General features: G+C 45.5%; 1 protein-coding gene across 6 annotated transcripts; it reads left to right on the forward strand.

Annotated features, from left to right (window-relative positions):
- Nucleotides 1–1,958: 1,958 nt before the first annotated feature.
- On the forward strand, nt 1,959–8,152 carry LOC133925112 (filament-like plant protein 7). Of its 6 annotated transcripts, none has more exons than XM_062370957.1 (6): nt 1,959–2,216; nt 4,576–4,676; nt 4,765–4,897; nt 5,065–7,021; nt 7,092–7,152; nt 7,424–8,152. In XM_062370957.1, the coding sequence occupies exons 2-6, from the start codon at nt 4,623–4,625 to the stop codon at nt 7,949–7,951; spliced, it is 2,733 nt and encodes a 910-aa protein (XP_062226941.1). In that variant the 5' UTR covers nt 1,959–2,216; nt 4,576–4,622; the 3' UTR covers nt 7,952–8,152. The 6 variants fall into 6 exon arrangements, with proteins under 6 accessions (XP_062226941.1, XP_062226938.1, XP_062226943.1 ...); XM_062370954.1 differs by lacking the exon at nt 1,959–2,216 and adding an exon at nt 2,774–3,122; XM_062370959.1 differs by lacking the exon at nt 1,959–2,216 and adding an exon at nt 2,774–3,122 and having other exon boundaries at nt 7,445–8,152.
- Nucleotides 8,153–12,100: the final 3,948 nt, after the last annotated feature.

Raw genomic sequence — 12,100 nt, forward strand, 5'->3', positions numbered from 1 at the left:
AAAAAGCTCCCCTCCCATGCCCTAACGTTTATATTCCCAATCCTACAAATCTGGGTGAAAATAAACTCATGGTTCTACTACAAAAAGAGGAGTGTGTTTTTACTGTCGAGACCCAATGCACCAGGTCAAACAATGCCCTAGGAAGTATCCTGCTAAAATTCAAGATAGTCAAGCTCAACTGTTCTAGTACCAGCGATAGCGAGGATGTTACCATTGCGGAGAAGGACATGTTGTGAGATATTGTCCTAACAAGTATCCTAACCGGAACCGGATCAACCCTGAGCCCTAGATAAAGACCTCAGTTTAGCATCAAGGTCACCATAACTTTCAAGCTATAACTCAAGATAGACAAGCTCAACGGGATAATGACAAGCCCAATTAGAGACTTTGCAAATTACTTAAGTGTTCTCACTTGCTTCTTGATGATACACACAATATATATGCTTATCTATGTTGTAAGAGATCAAAGTGAGATCAAACTACAACTCTTAGCCTCCTTTATAGTATGCTCAAAAGACTAAGAAAAAATACCTAAACTACTTTAAATATTCTTCATCTTCTTATGACACTTAGAACTAGAAGATCTTTAATCTTAATATATATGTTATTTGATCATCCATTATATCACTTAAGGACTAAAAAACTTATTTATTATTGTGAACTAAAATTTTCATACCCTTCAAAACACATATATTAGTTACAATAATACGATTATAATTAATTATCGTAACACTTATCACTTACATGTAGTCTAAATGCTACAACACGATCTGTGAGTGACCGTGCCGTGCCGTGCCAGACTGGCCCAGACACATTTACAACACACTGTGCCATGGTGGGCGGTATGGCGCGGCAGCGGCCCAGGTAGGACAGTAGGGCAGGACCCATCGAACTCTCAGACCATACGTAACAGACCCGTGCCAGTCTATTTGGACACCTTTAGCCCTGAGTAATGCGGCCAGGCAAGCAATATTGGGCAAACGGTCGTCGGGTCGGCACAACTCGGGTAACCCGTGTCCGCGCCTCGGTTCGCCGATCCATTCCGGTTACTCGAAAGTTTGACCCGACTTTTGCGAGGCCGAAGCCGCACACGGAAGATGAAGCCGCCGGGCTGGGGCAAAGCTAGGGCGCGGCGGCCGGCATGCCGTGTAATCGATGGACGCACGCGACGCGCGATGCCCTGCACCGTTGAACGTGAACTACTCTCGCGGTCGCGGCACATATGGGCAGCGATGGTGCTGCCGCTCGGTATTCGGCCTCGTGGGGTTCCGGACTTCTGCTCACGAAAGCACCCGGCCGCCGTCCATCGATCGCGGGATTCAGGGAGGGCACCGCTGTGACGAATGAAGGCCGCGCCGCGCGAGCCCGTGAGCCCGTGATCGCGGCAGGAATAAACAGGAAAAGATCACGCTACCACATCACATGCGTGGACAGCACAGACCTTCCAAGTTGGGCTGGGCTGTTCCCGCATTCCGCGCACATGGGTCTAGCCCACGAGCAGGGGGAACTATGCCTCCGGCCTCCAGGTGATGAGGGCCGGCAATGGAGGTGGAGCAGAGGAGGGAGAACAGGCCATAGTGATGAGAGCAGCACCCAGGAAGGCAGGCCCACTGCTTTCTTGTCCATGGTGGTGTGGCGGCGAGGGTGGCGCCAGGCTCGGCCGACTTGCGCGGTGCCGGATGCAGAGGCGCGTGTGGTGCCCGACGGTGTTGGCGCGGAGCCGCGGTTGGGTGCGTTCGGTTGATGGATGGTGGTGCGGGATGTGTGGCGATGGGGTTCGCGGCGGTCGCCGGTGGCAGCGCGGCATCGTCGGCCGCCATGTATGTTTTCGCGATTATTAACTGCGATCCGCTACTTTGCAAAATAGCCCCTAATTTGGATCGCAATTATTATTATTAAATCGCGATCCAATATTTTGCAAAAAACACCCTGTAACTTTACGAACAAGCCCCGCCGGCGCCGACCGCTGTCGCAGCACCTGTACGGCGGAGATTCCAAAGCATCCGGGCGGCCGCGGCGTCCATGACTCCGCAGCGGCTCTGCGCTGCACTCCGGCCGTCGCTGATGCGTACCCCTCGTCCCCGTCTTCATCGACTGTTTCAACGCCTATGCGGGGACGCCTTCTCGGCCGCCGTATCCAGCGGCGACAGCTCGGCGCTTCCGTTCCCATAATGATTACGATGGGTTTGCTAGTTGGCATACAAATTCGATCACAGGTTAGTGACGATTGGTTCTGGGTTGTTTGATTGGTGTTCGAATCCAGTTTTAGTGTTCACATGCTGCTACATCGGACTGATTTACTCCTTAGAATAGATGGGAACGATACTGCTGGGTAATCTATGTTTGAATGGATTTGGATATCGGGTATGGCTTTGCTGATTTACCAGCATAGCATGCCCTGCAATATGGCTCGGCCAACTGACATGTTTGCATCATCTCCTGATGCCTGTTTGTGTTTCACATATCAAGAAATGCATCTGATTCTAGATTGTTGAATTGTTAGTAATCTATCTGTCATGAATTATCTCGTGAAAAAATAGTGTCGCCATAATCAGGAGAACAATCAGATAAGCATACGGACTTTAAGAGGAACGAACAAGACATCCAATTTAATGGAGAACCAATTGCTGTTACACGCAGATCTCTTGTCCACCGGTAGCACCGCCGACACTTTAAAGCTCCTCACTTATGTGAACCTAAACCCAGTCATGCTAATACCAATAAATTTATCCACTTGGCTCACTGGCTCTGCACACTGTAATGAAGCTGCGATGGAGGCTACCTTTGGGCCCGGCCCCTTGCTGCAGTGAGCCACCGTCGCAGCTCTGGCCATCTACATGCTCTCTGTTTGCTGTATTGCTGTACTTGTGTCGTTTCAAGGGCCTAGCAAGGATACCTTTATTTGCCAGGTACCTCCCACAGAGAAAGCTTAATGATCACTTTGTTGTGTTCTTATACCCGCGTCACTTTTTCTCCCTACCATCCACCTTTTGTGTCCTTGTCCTCATCTCCCCTTGTCCTCCGGTCCAAACTCCATAGGATGCTGTCACAGGCACACAGTGACTCGGCAGCGGCTCCGTGTTGGTGAGCTTCACTTGAACCACTACTCGTTGTCACTGAAGGTCAGTTCGGCTCACCTCTCTACTACCTTCTTGAAATCCTTCTTTCGTCTATGTTACTCTTTTCCTTTGGATCTTGTCGGTGTGTGGAGTGTGGTAAGCATGCACTCCATCATCCTTGTTGGTGGTTGTGAAAATGATGGGGAAATCTTGTACTTGATGGAGAACTCAGGGTAATGGGGGTTTGACATGGTGATGTTTTTGGCTTAATTGCTTAATTGCCCTTACATGGTACAGATACTTAGTAATTGAGACCCTAAGGATTTGTATTCTTGAGGATTTTGGGCCCTCTTGAGCTTGTGTTCTACCATTGTTCTTCTTTTGCTTAGAAGCAGAGGGTGCTCTTTAGGGATATGTCCAGTGTCCAGTGGGTAGAAAGTTTTACTGCTTGCTTGGGGTTTCTTCCTTCCTTTCCTTCCTCTCCTTGCTCTTCCTTCTCCTTGCGTGGTAGTGTAGTTCTTTGCCTGGAAATTTGGCGCAGCCAATTCGCAGAAAGAGGTAGAGTAGAGATAGTGCCATGTTGGCCCAAACGCTCAGCTAACTTAATTGCTTTGTTCATACTTCATAGGCCATTAAGCTTTGCATTGGGTTGTTGGAAAGAGCACCTGTGTTCGGTGCTGCATTACAGCAATTGTGTGTAGAACTAATTTTGTTGTGACTTTAGGAGAATCATATCTTTATATACTTTTAACTCTTTTGACTTTCGGGACGTTGTACTTGAGTCACATAAATGTTTTGTGTACCTACCGGTGTTAAAAACTTCATTGGTCGGGTTGGTCTCAACTTGATAAGCAAAATGTCAGTAACCGACCGCTACCAAAGTTCATGCAGAAGCGAATGTTGTTAACCGATTTTGTAATAGTAACAAACTCTATTTGAGGAAACTATGCCATATTTCTTCGACAACTAACTTTGCATTGAGTGGTGGCTGTACTAGGGATGGAACTGAGCTAACCTCAATATATTATTTTGTTTCCCTTTTAGTTGAGCGTCACTTTCTGTATTGAGAAATCATACTCCAGTTGCCAAGAAACAGTTACCTGTGGTGAGTGGTTTGGGTAGTGATAATGACAACTGTCTAATTAGAAAAGGTGATGGATAATTATTGTCCAAGGATCGTTTCTTAATAAAGTGCAAAACAGTGGTCCTGTGGAGTCAATTAATTCATATGGATACAACATATAATGTTCACTAAAAGAAACAGCATCAGATACGCAGTCTCCTTTTACTCTGGAAGATGTACAGTTTCTACTTCCTACGATTGAATGTGCAAAGAGGACATGATAGTTGAAGCTGATATGGATAAAAGATATAATGTTCACTAAAAGAACAGCATCGGATAAGCAGTCTCCTGCTAAATATCATCCCTAGCAAATATTCTACTCAGGTCCACCTTAGAACATGATTTGGTGTAAACCTATATTACTAATATTTGCATATATTCTTTTATCTCCAGGGAACTTTTCACATTGTTGAATACTGATAGAAATTGAGCATCCATTAATGGATCATAAGGCATGGCTTTGGAGAAAGAAATCATCAGAGAGGGAGCTGGAGGTACATCATCGACACTTTTAAAATTAATAGGCTTATATAAAATTGTCAGATTCTTATATCTAGATCTTCAACTTCTTTTTTCATGCAGAAGGAGAAGTTTGCACGATTAGAGCAATCTCTTCAAGACTTAAATGAACAACTTTCATTGGCCCATGCTGAGTGCATTGAGAAGGATGCTATCTTAGCCAAACAAGCAAAAGTAGCTGAAGAAGCCATACTAGGTATTACTGTAGTCACTTCAGTATTATGGCCTCACATTTTCCTGGATCATAACTAGTTCTAAACTTCTACATATGGTCTGTCTATCCTAAAAGTAAAATGTCCACACGCATGTATTCATATACACTGGAAATCATTTTTCACAGCGTGTGTCACTTATGAATACTAGGTTGGGAGAAAGCTGAGGCTGAAGCAATAGCTCTCAAGACACAACTTGATGATACACTAGATGAAAAAAATGCAATTGAGCAAAGGATTTGGCAGCTTGACGAGGCTCTACATGTTGCCATGGTAGAGAGGGACTCATTAATAAAGGACACAACTCAAATTATTTCTTGTGAAAAAGTCAAAGTTCAGAAGCTGGAAGCAAATTTAGCGGAGAAAGTAAACATAATTGCTAGCTTAGATGCCGAGAATGACAAACTTTCTGAAATTCTGTCAGTGAAAGAGGACATCATCTCAGAGCTAATTGAGTCAAAGAGAGTAACAGAGTCAAACTTCAAGGACCTTGCAGTAAAGTTAGAGTCAGCTGAAAGATCTAATTCTTCACTTAGGTACGAGGTTTGCATGCTGCAGAAGCAACTTGAGATTCGAAGTGAAGAAAGGAAATTTAGTCTCAAATCTGCTGATGCTGCACATAAACAGCATCTTGAGAACGTAAGGAAGATAACTAAGCTCGAATCAGAATCCCAGAGATTGCGTTCAATGGTACGTAAAAGGCTACCGGGTCCTGCTGCCATTGCCAAAATGAGAAGTGAAGTTGAAACATTGGGTAGCAATACAGCAACCACAAGGACAAGAAGGTTTAATTCTATGACATCATTCAACTCAAGTGATCCGGTACAGAACTCTCAGGATGCATCGCATGGAAATTCTCCGTTGCTCGCAAGGCTACATGCAATAGAAGATGAAAATAAAGCCATAAAGGAATCTCTTTCTAGAAAAGATGGTGAACTTCAGTTTTCTCGGACTATGCTTGCTCGCACAACTACTAAACTTTCCCAAGTTGAAGCCCAGTTTGAAGAGCTATCAAGAGACCGGACTGCTGCAGAATTGGTAAAAAGTAGTCCTGCAGTGGTTGAAAACCCTCTTTCATCTATCTCTGAGGATGGTTGCAATGAAGATAATGTCAGCTGTTCAGGCTCTTGGGCATCAGCTTTATTATCTGAGCTGGAACACTTCAAGAAGGAGAAACTCACAGCACATTCTAGTAAGAGCACAAGAGTATCAGACATGAGTTTCATGGATGACTTTGCAGAGTTAGAAAAGTTTTTATGTAATGATAAACTTAAGGAACCATATGATTCAAAGAGAGAGGCAGTAGAATCATCAGGAAAAGAGCTAGTTCCAGTTGATGGCCCCACTGGAACAACTGACCAAATTCGCCAGTGTAAGATTGAGAAGGCTGTCCTAAAGTTAATTGAACTTATCGAGGGAGTCATCCAGAGATCATCAAAGGATTATAGTAGCACGCTTGTGCTATCTGGTGGCGACGAGGATAATGACCATGAAACATTATCAGGCTATGTTGCTCGTGCATTCTTGTGGAAAACATCAGAACTTACTTCTGTTCTGCAAAATCTTGTCTTTGCATGCAGTGAGCTTCTGTATGGGAATTCTGATGTTGAATGCTTTGTTCATGAACTCCACCTCACATTAGAATGGATAATCAGCCATTGCTTTTCACTACGAGATGTATCCGACATGAAGGAAGCTATCATAAAGCATTTGGAATTAAACACAGATGGACTTGAAGTTGTTGCAGTAACCAAGCACACAGGAATCCATACAGCGGATGGCATAGATGAACCTAGGACGCCAGACAATGTTCAGATGTCGTTAGTATCTGACTCAAGCTGTATGGATATTGGATCTAAAGCCGATGTTGGTCCACAAAACACAAGTAATGAAATAGCAGTCTCTAAATTTCAGGGGATAGAAGAAAATGCTTCAAATTTGCGGGCAGAACTTAATAAGTTGGAGTCAGGAAAAATAAAGGCACATGTTGTTGATGGTGAGTCTACTATGAATGAATGTGGTACACATGAATCCATTTTCATATCTGGACTAAATAAAGGCAAGCAAGAAGGGATTACTTGTCTTGAATCCAAGCTTCATCTTGAATGGTAATTCTTTTTCAGTCTTGCCCTTCCATGGTTCATAATATTCTGTCTAACAAAGGTTATTTGCTAGCAGTTGCTCTGCTAATGAAGGTTCAAAAGATGCCGCTGATAATGAAGAGAAACATCTGCAGATGGTGAGATCCTTATAATCTTTCTTATCCTTACCATTTTCCAGAAAGCAATTGGCACTTCAAGTTGTATATTTTCCAAGTAATTTGCTGTACTGTGACAACGCACATTGTAGATGTCCAAATTACTAACCGAACCTTACAACTAAGCAGTCAAATCTGCCTTTACTTTGTCCAGCAGAATAGAGCATCTCAGCTTTTTAGTCCCATGCACCTGTCACCTGATTTATCATTGTTCATTTTCATGAGCCTACCACTCATGTTTTCTAAATTTCAGCTACCCCTTTTATCACAGCAGCTGGAGATATCAACAGCATCAGAGAAGCTCATTGAGTGCCGGGAGACAATCCTAAACCTGGGGAAACAACTGAAAGCGCTTGCATCTCCAAAGGACGCAGTCCTTTTTGACAAGGTGCTTCATACTGCAGCTCGGCCTGAGCGGAAACCTCGATCTCAGTCACTAAGCGAGATGCTATCCATGGATGATGGAGGATTTTATTACCCAAGCTCCCCAAAAACTAAGGAGATAATTTGTACTGAGCTGAGGGCGCCGGGTGAAAGAAATCATTCTGCCGACGAGGGATATTATGGTTCAGCAGCATGTAGTTCTCACTCAATTCCAGTGGTGTCGCCCGTAAAGCCTCGTGGTGTGAATGGAACCTGCAGAAGTGAAGCTGATGTCAAGCTATTAGCACTTGCTGTTGCCCCGAGTAAGCAGAAGGGGAACAACAGCTTGCTCAAGAGGATTCTGACAGGAAGGAGAAAGGAGGCCATCGCCAAACCAAAGGTTGTGCTAAGTTCTTAAGCTGACAGAGAATGGGAACTCTGGACATGGCAAGTCCTCCTTTCACGTGTAAATTCAGTGTCGTGCATTTGTGTGTGGAGCAGCGTTCATGTCAGATTAGTAATAAAAATGCAATGTACTGTGTATATGTTGTATGTGTGCGGTACGTAACGTGGTGCTCGTCGTGATCCTGTTTTCTTAAAGACTATCTACTTCTGTTTCTGAGGATGTTCTTCCACCTCTGTTGATCTTTGATAGTGGCCGATGTATTCGCATGTGTAATGTGCTTCCTCTCTGATAAAGGATTTTTGCTCTGAAAGACCCCTGATGTCTCCTGCGAGATTTTTGTTTCTGAAATCGACTACATTCCATAAATCTCCTAAGACTCGTTGGCTCGAATATGATGACGGAGTCACATCAGGTGCATGGAGCAGATTGCGTAGCATATAACGTGAGTGTGAATCTACCGGGGGAAGAGAGACAGGACCCTGCCGGTCCCATAATCCAGAGCATGCTCAGATTTTGCATTGAGGTTGTGGGACTCAGGCGACCTCGTTTCGCTTATGCTGGGACCTGGGATGCGCGCGCGCGGCACGCGGGGCTCCGGGCCTTCTGCGCCGATGGCTGGGGCCTGGGGGAGACACACTGCCATGTCCACTCGTTCAGGTGCATTCGACCTTGCGTACGCGGCCGGCTTCGAAGGTGAACGCGCATGGCGCCACGGCCACGCGCGAGGGGTTGGTTTCGGCTGGGCAATTGGGGGTGGGTGAGAAGGAGAGCACGCGGGCTGGGATTGGGAAGCGGTGCATCTGGGCTGATTTTCCTCTGCTTTGCACCGGCTGCCTTGCACATGATTTGGTAGTTGGCATGGCACCGGAGGCTGGAGCGTTTTTCGTGGGCTACGAACTGTGCCAATAGTGAAAAGTGGAATCTATGCGTAGGTTGACTTTAGGGTTTGTTTGTTTTTCATTTTGATTTTGGATTCTAATTTTAAAAATCAAAATTGAAAATAAGCATACAGATTACAATTCAGAATCCACGATAAAAGGTTAGATTGTGTCACAATCCATAATTTAGAGAAATGATCCTTCTATCAGATTATGACACATATTTACCTACCATTACTATTACAAACATAACATTCTACGCTCCTCGCACCAACCCATTTCCCATCCCCCTCCCTCCCTTTCTCTCGCCGCACGCACACCACGCCATGCCGTCGTCTAAGTCCGACGATCTTGACGTCGAGGAGTGCCTCCGCCTTCTCGAGGATGTGCCAACAGCCACCGCATCCTCCTCGGCCTTCTGCCGCCACTGGCTGTCCATCACCGCATCACTCTCCTCGTTGTTCGCGTCGCTCTTCGGCCCTACGTCCTCCATGGCCTTCTGCCATTGCTCATGCCACTCGTGCTTGCACTCTCGACGTTGTTCTCTGTCCTGGTGATGTGCCTCGTCTCGAGCACCTCCACACCGTCTCACTCCTCTCCTCCTCTACCGTCTCGCTCTCCCAGCTCGCTGTCGACCTGCGCCTCCTCGCCGTGCCCACCCCTTCGGCAGGGAGGAGGGGTGGGGTGGGTGAGGCAACATGGACGAATCCACCACGATGGACCTGGGGCCACAGAGAGGGTGGTGATGCGGTGGGACTCCATGGGCGTTGGGGCCCTTGATGCCCGTGGGGGGGGGGTAGGGAGGAGCATATGTTGTTCGATGACGGTGGCAACAGGGCGGTGGCGAAGGCAGAGCGGTTCCTTCGGGCGGTGGATGACCTCAGGCGCTTAGCGCCGTTGTCGTCGGTGACCATCGGGAGCCAACAACACACCTCATCGGCGGGAGAGACTCTAGCGCTGTACATGTCGAGGGGAGGGTGGAGAGATTCTAATAACCTGATACTATTTGTTTTAAATGGTACAATTCAGAATATAGATGGTGAGAATCGAAATTCAGATCAGCATAATCATAAAAAAAAAAACCAGCCTTAGAAGATTTGGTAATCCAACTCAGAATACTTAGCATGCCAGATTTTTGTTACCAAAACTGTAAGGCGGCAGGCAGGGGCGTCCACTGTAACAAGGAGGCGATCAGGCGACAGTTCAAAAGTACAGAATTATGGACGGACCAGCGTTTCTCCGACACGGGAGGCTACATACATGCATTTTAAAAAATAAATAGAGGCTACCTACATTCCATGCAGTAAAAAGTGAACACCGGTGGCCGAGGGGAGCCTGACCGACCAGCGGTATAGGACACGATGGGACCTGCCGCCTGCGAGGTGGCCCTAGGGGCAGTACCCCACGCCACGTGACGGGCACCGCGGCCGGTCATCTCATCACCGCTCGGGAGTCGGGCCGCCTGGGACTGGCTGGCCTGCGCGTCGTTTTCCAGGCGCACGTCCAGTCCGTGCCTTTGCACATGTCGGGGCGAGGCTCGCTCCTCTTCTCGTGTCCGTCTCTCCCCGGCCGCTGCACCGCGGCTGGCTGACGGCATGGCCGGAGAGTGGGCTCCGCCCGCGGCCCCCAACGATCGGACGGCCCCGGCCAATGGTGCCGCGCCTGAGACTTCACTTCGTTCGTTCGTCTTTCTTTCAGCGTGCAATTCATTGGACCCCTATCTTTCAACGGTTTCCCACCCTTGTTGGTCGGCGTACGTTGTTGTCTTTCCACGGTTTCAGCGTGCAATGCATTGGTCCACCGTTAATTAATCACGTAGCAAACTGACCTCCTACAGCTCGCAAGAATAAAATGACCCTTTGCTCATAGAAAACTTCATTTGATTCAAGTGGGGGGAAAATAGTAGAACAAATTAACACAACCATGTCTCATATCCTATAATTTAGGTTCCCCACGAATCTCCCATCTCAATGCAATAAATATCCAAACCTCCGTCTCGAAACAACATTGCAACATTTAAAAACAAGGACTGCAATATTAAAAATAGTTATAGCAACATTCTTATATTAAAAAAAATGCAACAACCGAAAGACAAATTCGGTGATACTGCAAACAGAACAAAATTGTGTGACATGAGTTTCAAGCATCCGATTTTCTTTAGTCCGTCCGGACGTCCGAGCGATAGCATTTCCGAAAGAAACTCTACTCATGAGGGTGCTTCCAAAACCGATACCTGAACTCCTTTATTTCTAGCATCCCCTTTCCCGGGTATTTTGTTCTTCACGTGCACGACGGAGCTAATATGCAGTGTACGGTATACATGCACGCAGTGCCCTCTTGGCTGAACACATTTGAAGCGCGTACGTAGGGCGTATGTTCATCTGAAAATTCCACACTGCCACTAGTCACTACGTTATAATAGATCATTACAGACGAATTTTAAACCATATTACATATGGTTATAGGTTTCGTCTCTGCAACAGTATCTATGATATCGATTTTGTTACAAATGTTTTCAAAACCGTCCACAATACACCGACATATAGATGAAGTTTCTATATAACTATCTATACATAGTAAGAGTCACATACAATTTTGTTTAAATTCATTTATGTTGATTATGACAGACATATTTTTTATTAAAAAACATGTGTCTCCCGTTCCCCTGGAAACAAATTTGCTTCTAGGGGGAAGGGTCATAGAGATACACATTTTATGATTCACAAATTAAACACATTGTTCACACCATCAATTACATATTATTTAGAAAACTAAACACATATATTTATATATCACAAAGGTTAAGAACATCATATATTATTCAGAACACATAAACCTAATTAGTTATATATCATTACTGATCGATCAATGCCGTATTCTAAAAGGATGAAATGATTGATATCATGATGACACCGTCTTTCAAAAAGACAAAAAGTGATTGACAAACTTGGATCGATCGACATTTTCTTTCAAAAAGATGAGATGATAGACATCATCTCAGCCTCTTGCGTTTCAGCACAATATCAACCCAAGAATCATCTTCAATTAGCATCTCATAGTCATCTGAATCTAGTTGCACCTTGATAATCTCACACATTAGCTAGAACCAGACTGCGTTACTGTCAAACAGTCAATCAGGTTCAACAAAAAATGAGCATTCAAGCATGTCTTGTAGTTGATGAAAATATCTCCATTTTGATGAACAACAATAGAGAAACTTTCATCCGGTATAACCGAATAGAGAACACGATTGACAGCGTACACATGGTTGACAGAGAACCTT

This window comes from Phragmites australis, chromosome 7 (assembly GCF_958298935.1).
Source record: "Phragmites australis chromosome 7, lpPhrAust1.1, whole genome shotgun sequence".
Classification (NCBI taxonomy): domain Eukaryota; kingdom Viridiplantae; phylum Streptophyta; class Magnoliopsida; order Poales; family Poaceae; genus Phragmites; species Phragmites australis.